The sequence below is a fragment of the Talaromyces rugulosus genome, chromosome III (assembly GCF_013368755.1).
Source record: "Talaromyces rugulosus chromosome III, complete sequence".
Taxonomy (NCBI): Eukaryota; Fungi; Ascomycota; class Eurotiomycetes; order Eurotiales; family Trichocomaceae; genus Talaromyces; species Talaromyces rugulosus.
Window position 1 is genome coordinate 2,523,298 of NC_049563.1, and position 26,908 is coordinate 2,550,205.

The window sequence follows — 26,908 nt, forward strand, 5'->3', positions numbered from 1 at the left end:
TCGAAGCAACAGTTGCTCGAAACGATACGCCATGCGACGCTCCGGGGCCGGCCAATAAGAGAAAATACCATGGCGCCAGCTGTGGACACCAAGACGAGTACTAGAACACCGAGTGAAGATGCACCCGATTTGAAGGACAGCCGGGTTCCGTCTAGATCCGCGCTGGCGGATTTGGGACCAGGACCCAACGGGCCTCTCTCGACATCCAACGGGGAGGAGACAGCGAAAAAGGCCCAAGATCCATCGGAGGCCCAACAGGAATGGGATAAATTAGCGCCGTCGCTGCAGAAAAACGGTCTGAGCAACGGGGCGGTGAACGGCAGTAGCGGTAGCAATGGGAGTGATCGGACGACTCGAGGAACTGTCGCGCATGGACTGGGAATCTTAGTCAGTGATACAAACGGGACGACATTACTTGAAAGAGATTCTTCTTCTGCGGGCGACCATCGAAGAACGTCTTCTCCCCGCCAACGGAAACAGGAAAAGGAAAAGGAAAAGGTGTTGAAGCTCTCTCCGTCTCAAATAGACACGCTCATGTCTTCCCCCGAATCCATCCCGATTCATAAAATCCCGGAAATAGTCGATGAAGAAGATGACGTCGCATCGGCCCCTCGAACACTGTCGTCGATGGACGAGGCTTTGGCCAAGGCGAGAAATAAAGCCGAGTTTATGAGATCTATCAGCGGCAGCTTCTATCAGAGACACAACTCGAAGGGGATTCATCTGGACGACCCCCCGAGCTTTCTCGTTACTGATGAGGATGCACCCATGTCTGCTCCAATTCGACAACGGCCACTCGCATCCCGAATAGTTTCTAGTCCCGTTGCTCCACGACGCAATTCAATCAGCGATGAACAACGTATGGGAGCGAGAATGAAGCCGAAAAATACGCCCAATCATGTCGATCTTCCCACCCCGAACAATATCAAACCTGCCGACCTCCGGGATCCTAACCCTTCGCCTATGCCTCAGTCAATTCCTCTACCTCCTCGTTCCGTTCCTACATATCTCCAGCTAGAGCTGTCCTCATTGCCGCCATCGCCGCTTTATATTCATCGTTCAAAGAATGCCGAGTTTCCATATGAGTCATCTCGGGTTAAAATTGAACGGCTCTTGAATTTTCTTTTACTTCCACCCGCACTTGAGCAAGTATTGTGGTTCGGGGCTCTGGCATGTTTAGACTCGTGGCTATTTTCGTTTACAATCCTCCCGCTTCGGTTTATTAAGGCACTTTATATTCTGATATCATCATGGATGAACACCGTAGCTTCAGAAGCTCAGTTTGTCAGTGATTTTGTCAGGAAAGGCGTTGTTCGGGTATGGCGACGGCGACAAAAAGACACTGAGCGCAAATCGTCAAGTACAAAACACTCTTCAGACCATCCGAATGTGTCAAGTAACGGCTCTTTGAACGGAAAACCCGACTTGGATACAAGTTTCCGAGCCGAAGGCAGCAGATGGCGGAAATTTGGCAAACACCGACGACAAAAGTCCGTTCCGTCAGCACTGGAGCCCGACGACAAGGCTGATATTCTCAAAGGGCTGCTCATGATCTGCACTTGTGTCATACTCTCATACTTTGACGCTAGTCGAATGTACCATTGGATTCGAGGGCAAAATGCCATCAAGCTCTATGTCATTTACAATGTTCTTGAAGTTGGTGATCGGCTGCTTTCGGCCATTGGACAGGATGTTCTCGAATGCTTATTTTCTCGTGAAGCACTAGAAAGAAAGCCAGACGGACGAAGCAAGGTCGTTCGTCCGTTCTGGCTCTTCATACTCGCGCTTGCATATACGACGCTGCATGCGACAGCTCTCTTCTACCAAGTCATAACACTCAACGTAGCAGTGAACTCGTATTCAAATGCGCTAATCACGCTTCTACTGTCCAACCAATTCGTCGAGATCAAATCAACCGTGTTCAAGAAGTTTGAAAAAGAGAACCTCTTTCAACTAACATGCGCGGACGTGGTCGAGCGCTTTCAGCTCTGGCTCATGCTGACCATCATTGCATCTCGCAACATAGTCGAAACGGGGGCATTTACATCGTGGTTTACCGTGGGCTCGGGGTTGACAAACCAGGCTACATCGTTTACGAATAGCACGACAACAGTGCGTTCCTCTACTTCGATTCTCCCTCAGTCGTTTACCTTTCTGCCGTCGACGGTGTTTACTTCTTTGACGGGCGGTGCCAACTCGCTGTTAACGCATCTGGCCCAAGTACTGGGGCCATTTTTGATTGTGCTTGGCTCGGAGATGATGGTCGACTGGCTCAAGCATGCCTACATCAACAAGTTCAACAATACGCGACCAGTGATTTACGGGCGATTTCTGGACGTGCTGGCCAAGGACTATTACACAAACGCCTTTGCGGACCAGAATCTGACCAAAAGACTTGGTCTAGCAGTGATCCCCATGGCGTGTCTATTTTTCCGGGTTTCCGTTCAGACTTACCAGATGTTCCTGCAAGCATTGCTCCCTTCCCCCGTATCTTCTACCTCGCACAGCGCATCCTTGACCGCCATCCACGAGCACTACTCTAATCTACCGCACCCATCGGCATCTCCGGTGCCGTTCACGATGCACACGATGATGTCGAGCTCTCTTGACTGGCTTTCTCGGATGGTCAACACCGTGGTAGAAAACGCGGTGCCATCACCGGTGCAGTCGGTGACCTTTTTCACCATTGTCCTCGTTATCACAGGCTACCTCATCCTGCTCACTCTCAAACTACTTCTGGGCATCATACTCTTGTCATTTTCCCATTCCCGATACAGATCAATGAAAGAACGCGAGCAAAAGCAAGAACGCGAACAAAACCAGGCCAAGCTTTCCTCTTCTTCGTCGGTGGCACAGACCTCGCAACAACAAAAACAGCAAGCACCATCTGGCCAGGGCTTCGTCGTCGAAGGCGCCCGACGGTATGGCGGCTGGGCGGTAGTCGAAGTCGACGACGACAAGCGACGGTGGATCTACGTGGATGACCCCGACGGCCTGCGCAAACTGAAAGACCGTGACAATAATGCGGCGGCGAAGGACATTAGCACAACGAGTTTTGAGAGCGTGATGCGGTATGAAATGGCGGCAAAGCGGATTTGGTAGTGTGCATTTATGTTGCGTACATAGCATCTAGAGCACTTTGGTCGTTTTTTCTATATGTACATATGTAAATATGCTAATGACTTACCTGGTTGATCTTCTAGTCTGAGCTAATGATTCAAGTTATAATTAGTCACTGCATCAATTGATGTCAATTGTTCTGTTGGCATTGAGAGAACACCCACCGACTTCTGGTGGTACGCGTATCAATTGATGGATATATGCACGGAAATAACGATATGTTTCGCTCTAGACAGCGGAACAAAGAAGCTTAAACAAAGAAGATGAACAGAAGAATACAAAACTAGTTAAAAAAAAAAAGTTGACCCGGTTCCCAAAACGGTGCCGACAGGCCATTGAAGCCAGCTTGACTGACCGACATTTTGGTTTTTGCTAACTCCCCGGCGACAGCAGATGCGCTGGGGATCATGCCGGAATAGGATTAAATCGTTAATGGGAATAACAAGAATAATCATGAATATAATAATACGAGATAAACCCCCCATGCAGGGTACTAGGTCCCACCGTAAATACCGGCCAATCCGTGAAGATTGGATGTTTATTGATAACAAAAACAGAGAGAGAGAGAGAGAGAGAGAGAGGTTTAGACGAACAAATGTCAAGAGGGACTTCTTTGATTATTAGTGTCATCCAGTGAACTTAATTAGGATTCCACCCCTCATCCATCTCCCCGGCTGTCTTCTCCTCACTTACTTACTTGATATCGGTCGAGAGAGATAAACACTCATAAATAACTTGTTCACACCACCTTGTGTGTGTATCGCATTAATTAAAACCTTTAAAAGCATTATCGATCATCATCGACGACCATGACAACCGCAGCGGCCCAGGCCGCCACCGAGGATAATTACTACCTGCTCGAGCGCGACTCTGTCGAGACGAAACGGTGTGTATACTCTCTTTCTCTCTTTTTTGATAAGTCATAATCATTTATTGCGTTTATCCTGCCCTTCAAATACGCAAAGTTGTTACTATTCTGGGCCCCAGGCGGGATTATTGTATTGTGCATGGATGATGCATAATCCCTGCACGAATCCCTGCGATCGGCATCCATCCCGATACATACAAAAACACCCCAATTATATACAATTCGACAAAAAAGCTAACTCTTTCTCTCTATAAGCCTCGACAATCAGCACGAATTCATCGTGCGCATCTGCGGCGGCAGTCTCTTGCACAAGGCCATTCCTCAGGATAAGATCTTTTCCGTCGCGGATGTAGCCACTGGGACTGGGTATACACATACCTCTCTCTACCCTTCACGCCTTTTTTTTTTTTAAAAAAAAGTTGCTAATAAGAAAAAAAAAAGAATCTGGCTCCGCGAACTCAAACAATACCTCGACTCTACACACCCAACACCCACACAGCCGCGCGTGTACCACGGCTTCGACATCTCCGATGCACAGTTCCCCGCCGACGTCAACGCCAGCTTCTCGCTGCAAGACTGTCTCAAACCGTTCCCAGTTGAGCATCACGGCCGATATGATCTGGTGCATGTGCGACTGCTGGTCGCAGCCATCAAGGGCGCGAATTTTAAACTAATTGTCGCGAATTTGAAGCCTCTTTTGAGTAAGTGCCCTCCTCTATCCTCTCCATACTTGCCCCCTTCATGAACATGTAAGAGAAAAGAGAGAGAAAAAAGAGAGAGAGATTGACAGGATCTGGTAGAACCCGGCGGCTATCTGCAGTGGGAAGACCTCGACATGGGCTCATTCCTCACCACATCCGATCCCAAATGGGACTCGACACCGGGCATGCAGACAATGCACTATCTCATAAACGCCCAGGTTGCCCTAGGATCCAGTGCGCATGTGCCCGAGGCCGTGGCCGCAGGCGCCAGAGATGCAGGACTGGTGCAGGTGCAGACAGACTACTACAACACAAACGCGCATCCGGAGCTGGACGAGACGACGCGTCAGTGGATTCTTAATGCTACAGTGCCGCTGATGAGGAGTGTGAAGATGCGCAATGCCGGTGCTACGGCTAATGAGGAGGTTATTGATAAGGAGGTGGAGGCACATGTGGCTGCGGTCAAGGAAACGTACGCTCAGGGGTTGGTGATTCATGGGGCCATAGGAGTTGTCATAGCGAAGATGCCTGAGCAATGATGTTTTTAACCTACACCAGACCAACTGGATGATACGTTTACATATTATATGGAGGTGCCATCGAGAGTTCTCATAGCAATGAATTTGGGCAACGGGAATGTTGCATTCTGACTATTGTATAAGTACATAGAATACAGTAAACACCGGCTACCCCCTTTGGGGAAGCTTCTCAAACACACGACGAAAAATTTCGCGGCTCTTGTAAAAATTAACAACTCTCAGTCGCTCATTATCCAAATGCGCATGGTCGCTAGCTTGGCCGCACGGCAGGTTGGCTGCCGGCGCCGAAAACTCCTTTTCCAGAAAGCGAATCGTGGGAATAGAGCCGCCCTCGCGGATATAGAGAGGACCGACAGGCAAGTCCCCCGCCCGGGACGGTGATTGAGATGTCGAAGAGAGGTGGCCTGGTTTGGGGGTGTGTTGTGATGTATTCTGTGTGGAACGAGGGTCAGATGTTGATGCAGCTGAAGGCGATGTGGACAAGTCATGGTCGCTGTGGTTTTCCTCATTTGCGAGCCCATTGCTTGACGTGCTATTAGTCAGCGTCGACGAAGTTGGCACTGCTGTCATGTTGGACGTGCTCTGTTTTCTAAACGCCCTTGTTTTTGACGTCGTCGTAGATGATGAGATAATACGGTCAATGTGCGATGCCACGCTGTCGTTGGAGTCGGTCCGGTACAATTCAGACCGGACAGGTAAACCACCCGTTTTTGATTGAGACAATGGCAGGCCGTATCTCTTACTATCAAGGTCCCGTGTCCATGCGGCCGAAATGGCTTCTGATAGAGCCCCGAATATCTCATTATCCGGATCACCCAGCCACGGATCCGACTTGCCCGTAATTTCAACCGTGAGCTCGTTTTGCGATTCCAGCAGATCAAACTGTTCTTGGGCAAAGACCGTCAAAGCCGATGCAATTTCGTCTGCGTTTTGGTTGGGCACAATTCGCACCGATACACTCGCCTTGGCCCGGCGATATATCGTTGTCCCTGAATTTTTGTTGTTTGGAACCTCCATAGAGTGGATCGTCAGTGATGGCTCCCGCCATCGGTACATCAACGACTTGGTGAATGCATCGCGATCTGCAATCTCAGGGTGCAACGGAAGAAGTGCGGCCGCGATGGCCTCGTATCTCTCTTCTTCTGCCTTTGTCAATTTTGGTACACTGTCGTAGAAACCGGGCAAGTTGATATGACCTTTGCGCCCAGCCAGTGTCGACAGAAGGAGAGATAAATCCTTGAGTGGTTCATCTAATAAAGCACTTCCATCGATACCACTGTGGAGATCAGGATGATCGCTGGCAACAATCAGGTTAGCATGCACCACGCCGCGGAGGCCATATGTCAAACACGGGATATGGTCGTCCAGCCAGTAGCTGTTTGCAAGTAGGATCCAATCCACATCTCCAATCAAATCCTTGTTTTCGCGTACTACTGTTTGAAAGCCCTGTGATCCCGACTCTTCTTCTCCTTCGATCAAAAAGACAACATCACAGTCGAGGGCTTTGCGTCTGACAAGATCAGCAGCAGCATATAGAGCTGCCAAAATGGGACCCTTATTATCAGAGACTCCTCGCCCATACAAGAACCCATCAACGGAGCTGAGTTGGAAAGGATCTGTTCTCCACTTTGCTCTATTGGTATCGGCCCCGACAATGTCGTAATGTCCATAAAAGAGAAGAGTTTTGACGTCTGATCCCGGCGAGGATGCCGAGAACCTTGCGTAGACAACCGGGTTAGTGTCAGTCCCCGTAGTCAACAACTTGGCTTTTGCGCCTAGATAGGCACAGTGACGGCGGAGGAACGCAGCTCCTTGGTTGCAATCAACAAGGAATTTCGGACTTGACGAGATTGTCCTGTAAGAAACGAATTTCGCCAGTGTATTGAGCATTTCATCTATACTGTGTTAGTCACAACTTCGGCCAGAAAATAACGAGCTTACCATTGCCAATGGGTTGGATCTCCGTCTTCTCTGGATGCCCGGTTAGATCCCAAATAGCAACCGTATTGTCGTTTCCACCGGTAGCGTAGATACGCCGGTTTCGAAAAAACCCGGCAGCAGAGGCAAGCATTGTGCCTTCATGCGCCGTCCAAGACCCAACCTCCTCGAAATTGGAATTGAATTTCTATTCTCGTCAGTGATGGCTCTCAATCTCAACTTTCCTTTTGGCGTACCTTCACGACACCGTGTGAGTCTCCACCAATTGCAATGCCTTTGATGATATCGATTGCCCAAAGGTCTCCACGATATTCAGCGATTTGCTTGACAAGCTGCTGTGAGTCTAGATTCCAAATATTGAGTGCACCACCGGCCAGACCACAGTACAATAAAGGCCCCTCTACAGCGAGCGATAGAACAGCATCGCTGCCGTTGTTCAATTTGGCCAATTGAACCGGAGCTCCGTTTTCGTCGTTGCTAAGGCGCCACAACTTCACGGAACCGTCTCCGGAGCCGGTTAGTAGCACTTCTTCGGATGGCGCAGACTCTACCAATCCACGGACGAGAATCATCGAATAGACGTAGCCGTGGTGGGCAAATAGCCTGTGATGATCACGTTTGAAGGTCAGGGCCTTGCCGCCATGGCTGGCTGGGCTTTGGCTAGCAGAATCTTCTGATCGTGGGTTAATACTACCGCCAGGGCCTCGTGAATCAAAGAATCGATGTCTGAGTTTGGAGGGATGCCTCGTCACTGTGGCAACCTCATCAGTTGATAGATTGCACCACTTGAATTTCTCATCAGCCACCGGAGCTTAGAATTGGATATTCGAAGCACTATACCTGCAAACTAGTATTCTGCCCACCGCAAAACACAGTGTTGAGGTCGCGGGAATATACGACCGCAAAGATGTCCCCGACATCATGATATGAGTGGATAGAGTACACTCTATCAAAAGTAGCGGTAGACCAGACCTAGAGCAATTGATCAGCTGGTTTTCTCTGAGATCTGACATATGAGTAACATACGTTTACCACAGAGTCTCCACCACTGGAGAAGAGCAAAGTTCCGTCATCCGAGAGGAACAGTCCGAGAACACTCTCCTCATGAGCACGGATGGACAATGCTAGTTCGTATGTGTCCAGAGACCATGCCTGTTTTCATGTTTTAGTATATGCCTTAAAGCTACCGATAAAAGGGAGTACGCACCACTATGTCACCGCCTTGGAGGCCGGCAAAAACAAAGTCCTCGTCCAAGGCCAAGGCCAGGATGGAGCGGCTTGCCTGCACACGATGGCCGATGGCGCAGTCGTTCTGCATGCTTGGCTGCTCTGGAAAAGACTGCAGTTGTCCGCCCGAGGCATTGCTGGGGGACAGAGACAGGGGCGACTCATTGTCTGAAGGGTCATCTGAATCACCTGCTTCGGGATGCATCGTGCGGCAGTGGCCGCGGAAAATATTAGCACGGATCAATATTCAGACACAACGATGCGAATGATGTATACTGAATATCAATTGATATTCGTTGAGCACACGCAAAGACAAGAGACAAGAGACAAGAGACAAGGGAGGAGAAAATGGATAGAGACAGAAAAGAAACAGCTGCAAATGATGCAAGATGCCTGCTGCGAGACGTGATTGGCCCGGCCGTCTGCCCCACCGCTCTTTCCTTGGGAAGACGCAACTGTGGCGGTGCGGGCATGTGTGGCGGTGCAGTGAGGCGTCGCCTTTCATCAACGTCGACACAAACATGCTCACTCATTCTTGCTGTTCCAAGCTTCGACGCGTTAAACAAACTCGACTCACCTCGGAGCAAAGGCATCGCCTGTTTCGGTTTTTTCAGGCTGTACAGAGGCCTGTTGGATCAGCTCGTCAGCTCGGCTCAAGTGATGATGACACGAGGCGGTGAAGATGCAGGCGATTAATCTGTAAAGTTCAAGAGACGGGCAGAGAAACTGTTGCAGGAACTGGACTTGCACACTAGGAAGCAAGAGAGGAAAGCAAAGTGGAAGAAAACAGGAGACTTGCCTGGACTTGCAGCAAAGACGAGCTACAGGCGGCGTCGCAGGGGCCATGGTTAAGAAGAATAACAGACTACTGGATTGGGGGATGATGCCATCGAACTGGAAATGGTGACATTCAAGGGAGAAGCAGGAATGATCTGAATATTATTTAAGAGAGAAAGAAACAAACAAACAAGCGAGCGATGTTGCTTTTTCTATAAAGCGAAACCAACGACGAAACACTGATAAATTTGCATCGGGACTATCATTGCTTGTTGGGGCTTATCGCGATCGCGACGTATCAACTAATTACCATGGTCATCTGGTCAGGCCCTTTATTCAATATTAACATTCTAGCAGGCAATATTGGAATCCTGTGTACCCATTGTTCATTTTTTCTTTTTTTTTCCTACGTATCGGAATCAGGCACCCATCGCCGGGGGTATAGATGACTCATAGTACATGTATTACTCCGTGTCCCTCCTGCAGTCATAATAATACCAAGAAAGCATTACCGATTCTAATATTATTGCAATTATACACCTCATATATTCCGACCGTTTCCATCATATGAATATAATATGAAAGGCATATGTGTTAAGATCGGTCACAGTTGCCATGCAGCATGACATAGCCGGGATGTACGCGTACCTGATGCGCCATCAACCTCATGGTGCATATCGTGGAAGCCATCGGGCGCGGTATTTTTGATTTTTTTTTTTCTCCTTTCATTCTTTTTTTGGGTATAATTTCCAAGGTACATGTACTTTGTATGTATTTTTCTCTTGGTGACAAGTATCTATGGCGCAGTCCAGCACCAGCCACACTAGCGGGACCGCCGGGCCAATGATAGATGCGCCACACCGCCTCGAGTGCAACTCCCAAACTGTTTCTGCTTTAGTCCTGCTCAGTCCTCCTCACCCTGTTGGTGAGTCGACTTGGAGATTAGTGCACTACTACGCTCAGGGCGATAAAGCTCGCAAATCACATCGAAATGGGCACACCCGCTTCACTTTGCGCCGGTTTTTGCCCCCCTGCAATCATCGTGCGACAACGCAGGTCCCCCCACACACCCCGATCTGGCCGCATTTCTACCTAATCGATCGCCTCGACTTTGAAGTTTGGACATCACCCCCCTGGCCTGTCATCCTCTAGAAAACGCTGTTTTTTCCCACGGACATGCGACCAGTACCCATGGTTGTTGCAGTTGTCGCAGGGTTCTCAACCAGTTCCTTGCTCGCTTTGCGTCGGATTACGCTACGCGCTGCATATTAAATGTACCTCCCAGCCACCTCGCTGAGCCCTCAAATCAGCTTCTCACCGCAAAAGCGTTCTCCCTCAACGGTGCTTACGGATCAGGTGTATTGAATCATCAAAGAAAAACATATGTGCAAGTGCATCACCGAAATACATCCTGAATATTCTTCGGCTTAGAGCCGACAGACGACCGCAACAATGGCGGCGGTGAGGGAAACTATAGCCGTGGTGGACAAGTCGGGGAAGATGGTTACGACTGTGAGTGTGGTTGCTTGCATGCTTTTGCAAGTATTTGCATGACTGACCATGATCGGTATAGAGCAAACATCTTTTCAGCGTCTTTAAGGAAGCTCGCAACGCATATCGCGAACGCAAGGCCGAGATCCAAGCCTCTAAACAGGCCGAAAAGCAAGCTCAGATTGCCGAACAAGAAGCCCGTCGAGCCCTCGCCAAGTTCACCATCGATGACCAACCGTCAGTCGTTTCGTCTAGAAGGTCCGGAAGGTCCAGGCGCCATAATGGGGATCGGCCACGGGGCCTACATTACGAACAAGATCTGACAAATGCCCCCAGTCCTCACCGGGCCAGATCTCTTCGCGAGGTTGGACGACGGCACACATCTCATGAGCTGGCTGTTAGACAGCCAGTCCCCGTGGCCACACGCTCTCGGTCTGCCGCCAATGTTGATATGGACCTTGCCTACGGGGAAGCTCATCCGTCAGCTTTGGAACGGTATAAGCCTGCTGACGAGGCCGAGCTCAACGGTCTTGTCGCCAAGGCCAAGTTTTTGCTCGAGCAGGCCGACTGCGCCCAACATACAGCTACGGCCACCATGACTCACCTACAGAAGAACCCAGATGCAATGGCGGCAGTCGCTCTCACGCTGGCTGAGATTAGCAATGTTGCCTCCAAAATGGCACCGGGAATTTTGGCAAGCATGAAAGCCAGCGCCCCCGCCGTGTTTGCTCTGTTGTCGAGTCCGCAATTCCTCATCGCAGCCGGTGTCGGCGTCGGTGTCACAATTGTCATGTTTGGAGGTTACAAAATCATCAAGAAGCTCACCGCGGCACCTACGGTTGAGCCCGGTGTTCTTCCGAAGGAGCCGTCAACCAGCGCAGATGAGCTGCTAGAACTACAAAGTAACCATGTAAGCAGCGTGGAAGTGTGGCGCCGTGGAGTCGCCGACTGGGAAGCAGACAGCGTCGGGTCGACGGTTGATGGAGAGTTCATTACTCCCACGGCGGCGATGATGTCTGGCCTGGACCTGTCAAATCCAGACTTTATTCGGCCCCGGGGTGTCGACGTTGACGAAAAGTCAACTGCATCTTCTCGGCGGTCGAAACAGTCGGGACGCTCGCGGCAAACCCGACGGACACGACATGCTGGCTCAAGTCGCCAGTCAACCATCGTCGAAGCCAAGAAAGACACCCAGAAACCTAAACGGTCCAGTCGTTTACGAATGATGTTTACTGCTTGATATGATGCATTTGATTCCTGTGGCGTTTATGACAGCTTTGATTGGTTTTTTTTCTTTTGTTTATTTTCTCATTGCATTTATGGAGTTTGCTATACAGCGTCGCTTGCAGTTGTCATTTGAGGGATTGCTTATCCACAACTCTCCATTTTCAACCATGACTTTTTACGATCATACCCGTGATAATTCACGCATATTACCTTGTTCATACTTGCGACCGTTGATACATACAACCACAATACATAGATTATTCCACTCCCTTCACGTATCCCGCTGTCTTATTCTCTCTTTCCTCTTGCTAACCTTGACATCGTGCACAGCCTCCTCTCTGATTACACATTGATACTCACTAAACTTACGAGCCGGCGTGCCCGCCGCGAAAATCTCATCAAGTTCTTCCAACGAGCGCCCTTTCATTTCGGGCATGAAGAAGAGAAAGAAGCCGACGCAGAGGATATTCGACGCGGCCCAGATATAGCCATACTTGGCGCCCTACATTTGTCAATACTACTACAACTTTTCATAAGACAGAGAAGGGGGGGGAGGGGGAGGGGGGGATCAACGCACCCAGTTCAGATTGGTTGGATTGATAAAATACGGCGCGGTGAAACTCGTCAGCCACGCCAGGATATAACCCAAACTAGTAGCCGACCCGACAGTCCAGGCACGCAGTCTCGAACTGACCAGCTCCGTTGCCACGGGGTAACTCGCAGCGCCGACACAGCCATTATAAAAGAACATGAACACGGCCGTGAAAGCGACAATGACGAGCCCGTTTGTCGAAGAGGAGCCACCCGAGCCAGCTCCATGAACAGACGCCGCGATGGCGCTGGCCAGCTGGCACAGGGCGCACGCAACAGCACCCAGCATCAGGATCGAGCGGCGGCCGAAGAGATGGCGGATGGCGTACATGCCGACGTTGACACCTAGGAAACCGAAGCAGGTGTTCATGATGGAGAACTCAAAGGCCTTGGTGATGCCCGCGATGGTAAAGAAATATGTCTGGTATCCGATCAGGAACCAGACACCTGACGCTGTTTGGCAGGCGATCATGCCATAGCAGAGCAGCGTGCGGCGGAGATCGGAGCCTATTTAGCAGTCAGCATTTAGCATGGCTATGTCTGTATAGCACTTGGTCAGGGAAGTAAGAAGTACCTCGAAACATGTCCAAAAAGGCAACACTTTTTGCCACGGCCTGCTCCTCCTGCACACCTCTCACCATCTCAACCCACTCAACCTCAAAAGCGCCAGCATCAACCGCATTTCCGCGAATGCGCTGCAGGGAAACCCTTGCGTCCGCCTCTCTACCTCGATGCAGCAACCAACGCGGCGACTCTGGCACAAAAAACAGCGCCACAGACAACAAAGCCGGCACAATGAAAAGACACCCAATCGGAATCTGATACGCGGCTCTATCCATACGCGTCTGCGTGTAATTGTCCACCACGGAGCCCAGCACAGAGCCGATATTGACCCAATACGCAAACAGCGCGACCATGACGCCACGCAGATGCGCCGGTGCGACTTCGGAGGTATACACATTGGAGAATGTGACGAAGAACCCGTTCGCGAAACCCAGCAGCAAACGGCCAAAGTATAGCACGCCTTTGCTGGTCGTTCCGATCTGGATGCCGCAGGCGGCCGCGTTTACGATGCAGGCCAGCCAGAGCGCAGGCTTGCGGCCGAGATAGGAGGCGAACAGGCCGGCGACAAGCGAGGAGACGAAGGAGCCGAGGGTGAGGAGGGAGGTGATGAGTTGTTGGACGGTGCTCTAGCTTTTATTCAGCATATAATATTTTACTTCGATGTTACTTTCTAGAAAAGGGGAGAAGCATACATCAATGCCATATCCTAGCGAACTGCTGGGGTCCTTATATCCAAAAACGGCCAGAAAGCCAGGCATTGCCTGCAGAGCACCGATAGCAGAAGTGTCGAATCCATACTGCATGTTGGCCATGGCTACGATGCAGCAGAGCATCAAGCATCGCCGGTGCGCCCATAACGAGCCAGCGACACGCTCTTCGGCCATTAGTCAATACTATTCCTTTAGGCAAATTAGAAGTTCTGTAGAAATAGGCGTCTACCAATACAATTTGACGTCCAGCCACCGAGCTAACACGTGTGTTATATCCATGTAGTTATCTTTGTTTTTCGCTGCAAGGGGCTCTTCCACTGAACCCACTCCGCTTCAAATGTCATGTTTGGTGGGGAAATACAACGGAATCAACCCCAGAAAACCAAAAATAAAGTTTTCAATTCAAGCATTTGCAATGCTGCGGAGTATACTCCGTAGGGAGATTTAGTTTGACCCCGCAAAAATAAGAGACAGTCCGGGGAAACCCCATCATTGCCGAATCCGGTAATTTTTTAGGATCATAGCGGTGGGGCTCATACCTACTTCCTCCTCCTACTTTCTAATTCTTACTCAAGGCTCTAATTCACCCTGATTCAGTCAGTTGTGGGGGGGATGATATCTACTAGTGCAATACTTGGCTTTTCTATACGAAGTACTGACTCATTCTGAGTACTCTGCTAAACTAATAAGTATAAGCCCCACGGTCTTGATCAACGTCGACATATTCGTCCCCACAATGCCATGCCTCGACGCAGTCCGGTAGTTTGGCGGGGTATTATCCTTGAAAAATAAGCATTTCAGACAGACTATTTCGCTCGTGGCAAAGTTAGATGTCTTGCTACCTGTCCAAAAGCATGAATCATTGACCGAGTTCGCCGTTGATCGTCATTAAATCCAATTCTCTACTCCTCCGTACAGTGTTTTTTTTTCTCGGCATGCTTTTTGAAAAGCTGGGCGAGGTTCTTGCACTGGCGCAGCTGCAGCGCGCAGTCACTGATGTTGGCACAACCAGTATCTTGACAGCGCTAGCTGTCGGGGCTCTAGTTGTACTGGCCGTAGACTACGCCTGGATGCTTTATTTGCATTTCAAAATGGTCAGTCTAGTAATCAGATCAGAAAGAAAGAAAAAGACGAAGAAAATTGATTCAAGTACAGCCCCCCGGACCGCTTCCCTTGCCCATTATCGGAAACACACACCTCCTGCCAGACAACAAACCATGGATATACTTTGAACAACTATCCAAAGAATACAATGTACCGCTCATCACCTTCTGGATTGGCCGCAACCCAACCGTCTGGATCTGCGACGCCTGGTCGGCCAGCGAGCTGCTCGACAAGCGTGCCGGCATTTATGCTTCTCGGCCACGCATGGTGGTCTTTGGCGAGCTGGGCACTGGGCAGAACAACCTTGTGACAATGTACTACGGCGACCGCTGGCGCCTACATCGCAAGCTGACGCACATGGGCGTTGGACTGCAGCAGGTGCGTGGGTATCGTGGTCTGCAAAACGACGAAAGCAAGCTGGTGGCTTTGGGGTTGGTCGAGGCGCCGCAGGACTATGTTAAGCATTTTGAGCGGTATGCTGCCAGTGTAGTGTCTATTATTGGTTTTGGTCGACGAATTGCTAGTTTTGCGGATCCGATTATCACAGAGGTTATTGCGGTCATGCAGCTTGCGGCAGACTTGAATGTGCCGGGGAAGAAGTTTCCAATGCTGATGGAGACATTTCCATGTATCTCCTCCCTTTTTCCATACATGTAACTACGTGCTAATATATATCAGTCCTGGCCAAATTTCCCACCCAGATTGCACCGTGGAAACACGGTTTGGGCAGGCGCGGCCGCGGACACCAGTTCTTCTACGCTCTGGCTAAAGAAGCCGCCGAAAACCCTAACCAGCAACAATGCTACTCTCAAAAATTATTTGACGAAGCACCCAAATATAAGCTCGCCCAGGAGGAAATAGCATCGCTGTCCGGAAATCTCTTTGGTGCAGGCAGTGACACCTCCAGCTCGACGCTGATCACTTTTGTTCTCGCCTGCTGCGCGTTTCCAGAGGTCCTGCCCAGGGCGTGGGAGGAATTGGATCGGGTTGTTGGCCATCATCGGAGTCCGACGTTTGACGATGAGCCGAATTTGCCGTATGTCAAGGCGTTTGTCAAGGAGGTGTTGAGATGGCGGTCTGTCGCTATTATTGGCGGACAGCCGCATGCTCCGACGCAGGATGACAATTACAAGGCATACCCTTTCACTTAACAGTGTTTTTGAGTCCTTCTATATCTAACTGTTTACAGGGATGGTTAATTCCGAAAAACACCTGGGTCCAAGGCAACGTCTGGGCGATCCATCACCATGAACGCGAGTTCCCGGACCCGGACCGCTTCGTTCCAGAGCGCTATCTCAAGGACAACGAGCAATGGTCACGGCCTTTTCCCGGCGAGCGCGGATACATGACTTTTGGCTGGGGCCGTCGTGTATGCAGTGGACAGGGACTCGCCGAGCAGGGCACATTTATCACTATTGCGCGCTTGCTGTGGGGATTTCGAATCGAGAAGGCGTTGGACGAGAAGGGCGAAGAGATTCCGGTGGATATCTTTGATTATACGTGAGTTTTCTTGCTCTCCAATACTAAGCATACTAACTTGTTGATTTCTTCATGTATAGAAATGGACTGAACATGCGACCAAGCCCGTTCGAGTGCCGCATCACACCTCGCAGCCGGGATATCCAGACGGCAATTGAGCGTGAAGGCAAACAAGCGCTGCAGGACTTGGCTCAGTACGACGGCGAGACTAAATTCCAAATGAGCCATTTTAAGTAGGTAGTAATTTAAGTACATTTGATATCGTTAGTATCAAATGTGGTTGACCAGAGATTGTCAACGGTTAGGGTTATACCAACCGCAATCAGCAATATGTGCGGGATTGATCCTTCGGACCAGCGATAAAAATAGCTTTAGTAGTTCATTGCCTGCCTAAATCAGTCAGTTGCAGCTATGCATATAGTGCGCAGCATTAATGAGATTAATAATAGTTGTGTCGTTCAATGTTCAGAGTAATTACCGTATCCTGTTCAGGGATTGGAACCTATTTTATGTTTTCCTAATTGAATGACACCCTCGTTCACCGCTTGACCATTTATAGAAAGTTCCATACTCCCCGGTTTCAACAATAGTCTCCAGATTTCAGCCTAGTTGCTGCATGTGACATCAGCTGTTGGCCAGCTGCATCTACCGGCTTACCCCGGGCCCGGTCATATCTAGCACTCGCCAACGAGAATAATCAATCGCGGCCTCAAATCATTATACGTGAATATCCACAACTCCGAAACCTTTACACCACTGGACACACAAATTATTAAGCTGGCCAACGAGGAAACGGGGTTGGTTATCCAATGACACCCTAAACAAGGATTATTTGCAACCTTGCATGAACACACAGTCCGTCACGCTGACAGCAAATTAAAAACTTGACAAAGCAGGCACATATTGATTTTAATTTTTAAGCCCCCCTCACGTGTTTCATTAATTGATAAGATCATTCGTCAAGCTCTACAGCCAAGAATAGATCGGTTGTCTGATAGACAAACGCTGGTTACAGCTCGGTGGATATTCTTGAAACTTCGTGCACTTGCTTCTCCATTATTTTCTTACCAAAATTTTTATTCAGAGCGACGATTGTTTAGCATGGTTTCCCAGCTAGATCAGCAGGCGCGGCTACCTCTTGATGTTATCATAGTTGGGTATGGGCAATTACTCCTTGCTTTGAGCATTATATGAGCATGGCTAACATTTCGCAGTGGAGGTAATTCGATGATATCTATGGTCCTTTTTTTAAAGTGCTAAGACATATACCAGGAATCGGGGGAATTGCTGCCGCTGTCAGCCTTGGTCGTCATGGACATCGTGTCGTTGTCCTCGAGGCGGCGCCAAAGGTGAATCCGTCTATTATAAAGACAGGGAAAAGCAATATTCATCTAATAACTACTGCAGTTGGTAGAAGTCGGCGCTGGTATTCAAATATCACCCAATATGGGCAGATTGCTCGACCGTAAGTTCTCCCTTTTTCTTCTTAGAGTGTTTTCCCTAATCAAACTAAAACTAAAATAATGGACAGGGTGGGAAGTCCCCTTCCACGACAAGGAAATGATTCTCCAACAAATTGACGTGCGAAGATGGCAAAACGGACAGCTACTTTCCTCTACCAAATGCGAGTCCGTCTTTGGCAAGCCCTCAACCATTCATCGTGCAGACCTGCACAATGCGCTGCTCGAAACAGCACTCTGCTTTGAAAACGTGACGCTACGAGTCAACTCGGTCGTCACTGATATAGATTTCGACATGCCCGAGGTTATCCTGTCCGATGGCTCACGCTTCCGGGGAGATGTGGTTCTGGCAGCCGACGGTATCAAGTCCACCATTCGGCCAAAACTACTACAGGATGAGACGATAAAAGTAGCGCCCACGGGTGACGCTGCATATCGGCTTATACTATCGCGAGAACAGATGCTAGCAAACAATCTGCTCAAAGAGCTCGTCGATCAGCCCTTGGTGACGCGATGGATTGGACCTGGTCGACATATTGTCGGGTATCCTCTTCGAAACCATGAGCAGTATAATGTGGTTCTCGCGCATCCGGATCGAGGCACGGTCGGCGATCAGTGGACTATCAAGGGGTCGAAGCAGGATATGGTGGATGACTTTGCCGGGTGGGAGGAGCGCGTTGACCAGATTATTGCCAGCGTCGACGGCGACGAGGTGATGGTGTGGAAGCTCAATCTGTATCTTCCACTGAAGACATGGGTACGCGGGTCGGTGGCGCTTCTAGGTGATGCGTGCCATCCAATGCTGTCAGTCTTGTTTATCTACTATTATTCCTACTATTACTAACTACATACAGTCCGTATGTAGCCCAAGGAGCAGCCCAAGCAGTCGAAGACGCCGGAGCTCTAGGAGCCATCCTGTCCTCGCTCTCTACACGCGACGAGATCCCACAGGCATTGCAAGTCTACGAGAGCTCGAGAAAACAACACGCCGAGCAGGTCCAGCAGTCCGGAGGCCACAATCGGGTCGTACTGCATCTACCAGACGGGCCTGATCAAGAATCACGAGATGAGCTTTTCCAGCAGGCCATGCATGGAGGGAGCACTCCGGACCGTTGGACAGACCATAATACGCGCACGAGTGTCTGGGGTCATGATGCAGAGGAGGCGGTGCTGAAGGCTTGGGATGGTATGTATCTGTTACTTGAGATATCGACTGATTGCTCGACCGCTAACATGGACTAGAATTTCGAACAACTGCGAACCTGTAGATGCATTTGAATGTTTCAAAGTTCGAGATACTGATTGGCGGGAGTATAGATGTATCAATTGATAACTTCCTAACGCCATCTTTCTATAACTAACATGAACATGTCAATCAAGATGCATCGATTAATCATCAAAGTCTTGACGAGCTTTGAATTTTCCACATACCCATCAATTGATATCGCATTAAGCAAAAATTTGTATCCAAAACGGGAAAATTCTTAAGTCGCCGTGCCGGGCCAACAACCGCCCGTCGATCGCCACTCTTTCTCCTCATTATTAATCTTGTCCCCGCTGGAGGGGTAAATGGACTAAAAATAAAAGGGACAAAAAGAGAAAAAAGAAGAGAAGGCAGGCCAATGCGCGACGATTGGGCACGTAAATTCAAGAGTGATCTGTTGTCAGATCTTTAATCTGCTGTTTATTAGTTAATCAGTAAGTATACGCCACTGTGGCTCTGACATCATTAATGCTGGTGGAGAGTCGCAACAATAATGTATTTCTAATAGTCTCCGACAACTGTTTCCTTCTCAGGAACTATAAAAACTTCATCTTGCCCATTTCCCTTTTTTGGAATCCTGGCTGCATGCGTTCTGCCAATCATTCTGTCGCACATTTATTCCTCCTGCGGGGTTCTGGCCGTTTTTGCGCCACTAAGTCAGAGACAAATCAGACATAGATAAATACTACTCGCCCTCTACAGAGTATACAACAACATCAGATTGACATCTACACCCCAATCTACACTTACAGAGTATTGATCAGCATGTCTGCCCCCCGCGACAATGTGCCTGACATGCCCGTCGAGCCCGCCAAGGGCATCTCGTACTTCACGCCGGCGCAGAACCCTCCAGCAGGCTCTGCTGCTGTGCCACAGTCGGACGGTGCGCCGGTCCCCAAGCTGTTCAAGCCGCTGAAGATTCGCGGCGTCGAGTTTCACAACCGGATTGGGGTATGTGGTCCATTCTGCCAGCATTGAAGATATTCTCTAACAAACCCGCCAGCTATCCCCTCTCTGCCAGTACTCGGCCAAAGACGGCCATATGACCGACTGGCATCTCGCTCATCTGGGAGGTATCGCCCAGCGCGGTCCAAGTTTCATCATGGTCGAAGCCACCGGAGTCACCGCCGAGGGTCGCATTTCGCCTCTAGATGTCGGTCTGTGGAAAGACTCGCAGATTGAGCCCCTGCGTCGAGTCATCGAGTTTGTTCACAGTCAAAACCAGATCATCGGCATCCAGCTTGCGCACGCCGGCCGCAAGGCGAGCACCGTGCCTCCCTGGCTGTCCATGGGAGATCTGGCCACAGTCAAGTCGGGCGGATGGCCCAACGACTGCAAGGGTCCTAGCGATATCCCCTTTGCCGACCGCTTCCCCCAGCCCACGGCGATGACGCTGCAGGATATTGAAGAGTTCAAGCAGGCCTGGGCGGCCGCGACCAAGCGCGCCGTGCAGGCCGGCGTCGACTTCGTCGAGATTCACAATGCTCACGGATATCTGCTGTCCTCGTTCCTCTCTCCGCAGAGCAACAACCGAACAGACGAGTATGGCGGCAGCTTTGAGAACCGCACTCGTCTGACTCTGGAAATTGCGCAGATCACGCGTGAGGTTGTCGGACCCAACACGCCCGTTTTCCTGCGAGTCTCTGCCACTGAATGGTTGGAACAAGTCAAGCCCAACGAGCCCAGCTGGAGATCCGAGGATACCGTTCGCCTGGCTCAGCTGCTGGCCGACCAGGGCGCAATTGACTTGATCGATATCAGTTCTGGCGGTAACAACCAGGCTCAAAAGATCACCGCTGGACCAGCCTTCCAGTCCCCCTTTGCAGTCGAAGTGAAAAAGGCCGTCGGCGACAAGCTGGTCGTCGGATCGGTCGGTATGATCAACTCGGCCACGCTGGCCAACAAGCTCCTCGAGGAAGACGGACTGGACTTGGTGATGGTTGGTCGCGGCTTTCAGAAAAACCCGGGCCTGGTGTGGTCATGGGCTGAAGAGCTCAACCTGGAGATTACCATGGCCCACCAGATTCGCTGGGGATTCGCGCATCGTGGAAACACGAAATACTTGCCCAAGCACTCGACCAAGATTTGAGGCATCTCCGTTCAATGTTGAGATAGAGCAGTCACTGTAGATATGCATACCTAAATCATACATTAGATCATTTTACGAGTCTCTTAAAGGAGTCAACATGATTAGCAATATGAATCCAGGCATTATTTTAGCAACAAACCATTCGTAGGAGAACAGTTATGAGCAATTCGTATCTTAGCGCGTGTGATTGGCCGAGGCCTCGGCAGTCGGGCCTGGACTATCAATAGATTCTTTTCTACCACAACTTCACAACTCATCTTTCGCGTTGTTCATGTAATTTCCAGGCATTTTCTTGGAATGGTCCGGTATCTACAAGCAGCCAATTTATTATTCAGATCGATGCAGTAGACATTGCTTGATTCGCATCATTCTGAAAATGGCGTCGTGGACGCTCATCGCAATCCTTGCCGCCGTGCTAGTGACGATTTTCAAACCAGCTTATGCCATTTGCAACTCTTTTGTTTTGACAGTGATTGCTACTATCCTGGCCGCATGGCTTCTCAGATTCATATACAGCGCTGTCCTGTATCCCACATTTTTCACGCCGCTCAAACATATCCCCATGCCGCCGGTAAGCGCAAAAAAAAAATATATATATATCAGTAAACCAGTCAAATGGTTAACAAATCAAATAGAACCGTTCATGGATCTCAGGAAGCACCGATGGTCTCGCCTTGAAATTCCCAATCGAGCTGGCTCGCCAATGGACCAAGACGGTGCCAAACAATGGGCTGATACGTTACTATGTCATTGGTAATCTGGAACGAGTGCTCGTTGTCTCGCCCAAGGCTGTATCGGATCTTTTGGTGAGCAAAAGCTATGACTTTATCCGGCCTGAGATTTCGGCCACTCAACTCGGCACTGTTACCGGAGAGGGCTTGTTGGTTGCGGAGGGGGATGTCCACAAAGTATGTCATGTTTATGTTGGATACTTGAAAGTAGATGAATTCTGACCGTCTATGCAGGCTCAACGAAAGAGCCTAATGCCATCATTCTCATACAGACATATAAAAGACCTGTATCCAATCTTCTGGAGCAAAGCCATTGAAATGACCGACGAGATCGAAAAAACCCTGCCGGCCAAAGACTACACAATCCAGATCGGCAACTGGTCCAGCAGGGCAATGTTGGACATCATCGGCCTAGCCGGAATGGACTATGACTTGAATTCACTTCAAGACCCAGATAACGAGCTTTCGTGGCACTACTCGAAGCTGTTGACGCCGCCAACGGGGCTGCAGCGCCTCGTTGCTATTGTCTGCCTCTTTGTAGTTGGGTTCAAATGGTACTTTCGCGTCCCCACGGCATATACCAGAACCGTCATGAGCTCGGTGCAGTACATCCGCGACGTGACCAAGAAAATTATCCGGGAGAAACAAGCCAAGCTAGAGCGCAAGGAAGATATCGGCGTTGATATCCTATCCGTCGCCATGCGCAGCGGTAATTTCTCAGACGAGAATCTCGTCAACCAGGTCATGACTTTTTTGGCGGCAGGTCACGAAACTACCTCGTCAGCCTTTCAATTCGCCGTGTACGCGCTGTCCAAGCATCCAGAGATGCAGAGTCGGCTGCGCGAAGAAGTTTCCAAGAACCTACCACCCGCGTCTTTGTTGAAAGAAGTAAATGAAAAAGAGAGCAAAATCAAACAAGCGCCAATTCCAGCATCGGCTATTGACAAAAACTTCCCTTATCTTACAGCATTCCTGAGTGAGGTCCTCCGGTTCTACCCTTCAGTCCCATTCACCGCACGCGAAGCCGCGCGCGACACGACGCTTGCTGGGCAGCATATACCCAAGGGTACCAACATTCTGATTTCACCCGACATAACCAACAAAGACGAAGACTTTTGGGGCGCTGACGCACATGTTTTCAATCCAGAGCGCTGGCTCGGCGGCGACAACGATGATGACGATGAAGAGGTTGCTGGTGCGCGGCGAAGCACCGGCGGCGCAAGCAGTAATTATGCATTCAGCACATTTATCCATGGACCGCGCAGCTGCATCGGCCAAGGGTTTGCGCGCGCCGAACTGGCTATTTTTGTTGCTGTGTTTGTGAGTCGTTTTGAAGTTGCGTTGAAAGAGCCTGAGAAGAAGTTGGAGATGAGACAGATGATCACGCAGGTGCCGGTGGATGGGGTTGTTGTCAAGGTCCAAGTTCTTAATTCATAGCTCGTATTGTATCTATTTTTAATACACACTCTGCTATGCATGATATACTATGATATGATACAGAAAAAAAAAGAAAGTAAGAAATCATCGCCGTTTGTACTTCCTTGCATCTTTCCTACTCATCTTCACCTTGTCGCGTGTCCCCTTTCCACCCTCCCAGAACCCACTGCCGGCTTTGCCAACTACCACGTTTCGACAAAAGGCACAGTCTTCGGGGCGGTATATCTGTTCGCGGGAGCAGAAGCCACTGTTATGAGTTAGCATCCATATATAAGAAAGAAAGAAAAAAAGTGTATACCATATCATCCGGTTGGCATGTTCGTTTGGATGGTCTGTGGCTGCATCGTGGCATCTATATCACAACACGTCTTAGTATAAAGTAACATCCAAGTACTCTGGATAAAGGTAGAAGTACCTGTCACAAGGAAAGACTTTGGCACAACAACTGAATCTGTGTATTCAGTATTTGTCAGCCTGTGAGAACACATAATACAGCCATGTAATCCGAAAAAAAAAAGAAAAAAACACTGACCGAAACCACCGATGGCTCTTTCTGTAATGCGTGCATCGTCCGCGTTGCGGTAATTCCTGGCCAGCGACAATACCCAGGTTCTCTTTCTGTTTACATCCAATCAGAGAAAAATTACTTCACAACTCTTTTAGTAATAAAACAAACTTACCTTCCGTCGAGGCGCCGCGAGTCGATGGTGTGACACTGCCGAATTCAAATCAATCAATCGGTCAAACGGAAGCAATTTCTTCGTTGTAATCTTACATGCAGATGGTCCGACAATCATGAACTTTATTTCAGGTATTTTGAAATCTGAGTTCGACGGAGTCAGTGTTATAACCAGAAACAACAAAGGGAGAACGAACTCATTTTTCGGTGGCATTCACGGCATGTCGCCACGGCGCTGGTCCCACGCACAGCGACGAGTCCGGGGGCAGGAAACGGGGTTGAGCATTCGGAGCAGGTTGGCTGGAAATTACTAGGTTAGGGAATTGGTCCGTTAGCTATGAAAAAAAACCTCCCAAAAAACAAACAACCATATCACGAGATCATTTCAGTCGATTAGGAGGTCCGAGTTAGGGAGGAATAATGTAAAACAAGTGGAAAGATTGTTTTGTGCAACGACAAATTGATGTGTCAACATGTCCTTTGCCAGAGAAGAAACTTTTTTCCTGTGTCACGTACCTTGGCAGCAGGTCAAAGGCTGTACAACCCTCAAGATCCAAGTATCCGGCGCGTTGGGATGTGGGATGCATGAGTTCGCGGCGGAAGGCTAGCTGAAAGTCAGAACGAACACTTTCCTATCTCGTACAAGGAAATTTATGTCAAAATAAAATAGTACATACCAATATTGAATGAGTTCGCGCATTTCCTGCACGACTCGACTCGCACCGGCGACACGACGCTGGGGTCGTTGGCCGGCTTGATGTTCTTGATGTCGGTATACTCCTTGCAGCGCTCGCATTTGACGGTCAAGCTCAGAATCGTGGTCTCGAGAATTTCGATACCGTACAGCTCCAGCCCGGGGAGGTTCAGCGCGATGCCGCGGGCAGGTGGTTTGTCGTTGGTTGTGGCTGATTCGGGGATTAGGGCACCTCCTTCATCGTCTTCGTCTTCATAAGACTCGCTACTTTCGCTTGTAATATCGTCACTGTCTGTGTCTGTTCCTGGTCCTGTATTGGGCGTTGACCATTCGGGCGGGCGAGGAATGACCTTGAGATGTGGCCGTTCTGTATCAACCGCCTCTGTCTCGTCCATATCCTGGGTTTCCTCCGTCTGGGGTATAGACGAGTCTTCGGCGACAATTTCGTCGTAGTAGTATTCGTTGAATTTTCCCCCGTCCTCTTGAATATCATCCGACACCGGAGTGTTAACGAGAACATGCATGTTGTGCGCGAGGTAATTGACCTGCGACATCAGCGTCACATGAGCGCCCTGTTGAACCCATTTCTGGAACCCAGCCTCTACAGCGCGAGAGTCTTTGTTTTCCACCCCTTGAAACTTTACCGAGCTGGCTTCGAGCGGATACAACGTTGGAACTACTAGTTTGACAGTTTTGGTCGATCTGAGGCTGATTGGAAGCTGTTCTCGCTTGCCAGGGGTAACAGGCACGGTATACGAAAGCCCGTCTGAGGACTTTTGGTAAAGTGGGAGCCGATTCAGGCGTGCTTCTAGCTGTCGAGTCTCGGAGTTCCTTGTCTTTTCGGCTTGTGCACGTTCTTCGGCTGAATATTGTACTGGTATTGGCTTTTGGACGACCTTGACTGGTCTGGAGACTGGTACAGTTCGCACTATAGACTTTTTCGCCGAGGAAGATTCTATCTTTGGTGTTGTAACAGAAGAAGGTGGTACAGGTACAGCGCCAGCAGGACTGCCCAGATTAGCCACGATCTTGATAGTTGGTGCCTTCTCTGCGGTCAAGAAGCTCTCCAAATGTCTGTCGAGGCTATTCATCAAATTGAGCAAGGTTACTTGCCGATTTTCTTTCAAAGCAGTCTCAACAAGGCCATCAAACCCCTTCTCAACATTGATCTGAAAGCCCCTGGGCATATCAGGGTTGGTGACAGTCAATTTCGGTCTTGCCGATGTTAACGATAACGAGGGCCAATCATTTGGAATATTCAGTACACATTGTAGCTCATTCAGGTCGAATGGAAAGTCAGGATCTGTCGGCGCCAGTCCAAAAGAAAGCGCTGTGCCCGACTCGTTATCATCTCTTTCCTTTTTGGGACGGAACCTCCGTGTTAATTGCCCAATCTGGAAATCTCGCGGAGAGTCTTGCTGTGCCTTTGAAACTGGCTTGGCGACACTTTTTGGTTGGTTAGATGATCTCCCTTTAGGCACATGGTTCGCCGTGGGGGTGGTCGCAGCAGTGGTCGTAGATGCCTCGGTTTGGGGGTTGACTGGGACTTGGTCTCTAGTTGAAGAAGGCGCATGCAGGAATGGGCAAGCGTCGCCGCTTCGACAGCCTGTATCATTGTTACTACTCGCCAGGAAGTATAATTGATTAAACAAAGAAATGCAAGAGTCACACGGTGCAGGGTTGGCGATCGTCACATCAAACATCAACCGGATCAACAATACGAAAATTTCATATGGCTCAGAACAGCGTAATGGAAAAACAGAGAAAAAAAACCAACAGTAACAAATAATAAAGATTGGTTTTGACTCACCTTTCTTGGTAGCATAAAACCGACAAGGCTTTAGCTTGCGATTTCCATGTGGATGGGTGGGCCGCATTGAGGCTGCAGGATCTGGACGCTCATCAGCGCTTGCTGAGCTGGCAAGCGCCGTGGTGCCTACATCTTCACCCGGTGGTCAGCATTATCATTTTGTTATTATTGATCTGTGAGGTGCGTGTGATCAAGCTCGATGGCGAAACACCCTGAATAAGGGTACGGCCCGCCCGAGAGTCTGACAGGTACAAGGAGGGGTGAAAAGACTACTTTCGACTACTGCTAGCTCACGGTCTGAGAGTAAGTCACGTTGATGTAACGACCGATTATGTGGCGCTGCTGTACTTCTTCGTCACTGTCATACACTCTCCTGCGAATCCTTTTGGCGATCGTGGCTTACCGCCA

General features: G+C 49.6%; 8 protein-coding genes across 8 annotated transcripts; 5 read left to right on the forward strand and 3 right to left on the reverse strand.

Moving 5' to 3' along the window:
• Positions 1-69: 69 nt before the first annotated feature.
• On the forward strand, positions 70-3,102 carry TRUGW13939_05737 (uncharacterized protein; the record flags this gene model as incomplete). The annotated part of the gene is made up of 1 exon (XM_035488897.1): positions 70-3,102. The coding sequence occupies one exon, from the start codon at positions 70-72 to the stop codon at positions 3,100-3,102; it is 3,033 nt and encodes a 1,010-aa protein (XP_035344790.1).
• Positions 3,103-3,929: 827 nt separating this feature from the next.
• Positions 3,930-5,228, forward strand: TRUGW13939_05738 (uncharacterized protein; the record flags this gene model as incomplete). The annotated part of the gene is made up of 4 exons (XM_035488898.1): positions 3,930-4,006; positions 4,244-4,354; positions 4,430-4,689; positions 4,789-5,228. 4 exons carry the CDS (start codon positions 3,930-3,932, stop codon positions 5,226-5,228), a joined length of 888 nt encoding a protein of 295 aa, XP_035344791.1.
• Positions 5,229-5,375: 147 nt separating this feature from the next.
• TRUGW13939_05739 (uncharacterized protein) lies at positions 5,376-8,598 on the reverse strand (the record flags this gene model as incomplete). The annotated part of the gene is made up of 6 exons (XM_035488899.1): positions 5,376-7,123; positions 7,170-7,353; positions 7,403-7,951; positions 8,007-8,138; positions 8,193-8,318; positions 8,374-8,598. The coding sequence occupies 6 exons, from the start codon at positions 8,596-8,598 to the stop codon at positions 5,376-5,378; spliced, it is 2,964 nt and encodes a 987-aa protein (XP_035344792.1).
• A 2,024-nt stretch (positions 8,599-10,622) lies between these two features.
• Positions 10,623-11,901, forward strand: TRUGW13939_05740 (uncharacterized protein; the record flags this gene model as incomplete). Its single annotated transcript, XM_035488900.1, has 2 exons — positions 10,623-10,682; positions 10,744-11,901. The coding sequence occupies 2 exons, from the start codon at positions 10,623-10,625 to the stop codon at positions 11,899-11,901; spliced, it is 1,218 nt and encodes a 405-aa protein (XP_035344793.1).
• A 258-nt stretch (positions 11,902-12,159) lies between these two features.
• Positions 12,160-13,927, reverse strand: TRUGW13939_05741 (uncharacterized protein; the record flags this gene model as incomplete). Its single annotated transcript, XM_035488901.1, has 4 exons — positions 12,160-12,390; positions 12,466-12,986; positions 13,054-13,669; positions 13,736-13,927. The coding sequence occupies 4 exons, from the start codon at positions 13,925-13,927 to the stop codon at positions 12,160-12,162; spliced, it is 1,560 nt and encodes a 519-aa protein (XP_035344794.1).
• Positions 13,928-14,688: 761 nt separating this feature from the next.
• Positions 14,689-19,064, forward strand: TRUGW13939_05742 (uncharacterized protein; the record flags this gene model as incomplete). Its single annotated transcript, XM_035488902.1, has 10 exons — positions 14,689-14,847; positions 14,909-15,485; positions 15,536-15,918; positions 16,047-16,357; positions 16,417-16,569; positions 17,598-17,685; positions 17,744-17,801; positions 17,868-18,600; positions 18,651-18,982; positions 19,039-19,064. The coding sequence occupies 10 exons, from the start codon at positions 14,689-14,691 to the stop codon at positions 19,062-19,064; spliced, it is 2,820 nt and encodes a 939-aa protein (XP_035344795.1).
• Positions 19,065-19,825: 761 nt separating this feature from the next.
• On the forward strand, positions 19,826-23,317 carry TRUGW13939_05743 (uncharacterized protein; the record flags this gene model as incomplete). Its single annotated transcript, XM_035488903.1, has 5 exons — positions 19,826-20,011; positions 20,064-21,105; positions 21,434-21,720; positions 21,785-22,057; positions 22,115-23,317. The coding sequence occupies 5 exons, from the start codon at positions 19,826-19,828 to the stop codon at positions 23,315-23,317; spliced, it is 2,991 nt and encodes a 996-aa protein (XP_035344796.1).
• An 84-nt stretch (positions 23,318-23,401) lies between these two features.
• Positions 23,402-26,567, reverse strand: TRUGW13939_05744 (uncharacterized protein; the record flags this gene model as incomplete). The annotated part of the gene is made up of 9 exons (XM_035488904.1): positions 23,402-23,564; positions 23,616-23,669; positions 23,733-23,768; positions 23,850-23,935; positions 23,998-24,140; positions 24,194-24,306; positions 24,513-24,600; positions 24,674-26,296; positions 26,501-26,567. The coding sequence occupies 9 exons, from the start codon at positions 26,565-26,567 to the stop codon at positions 23,402-23,404; spliced, it is 2,373 nt and encodes a 790-aa protein (XP_035344797.1).
• Between the last annotated feature and the right edge of the window lie 341 nt (positions 26,568-26,908).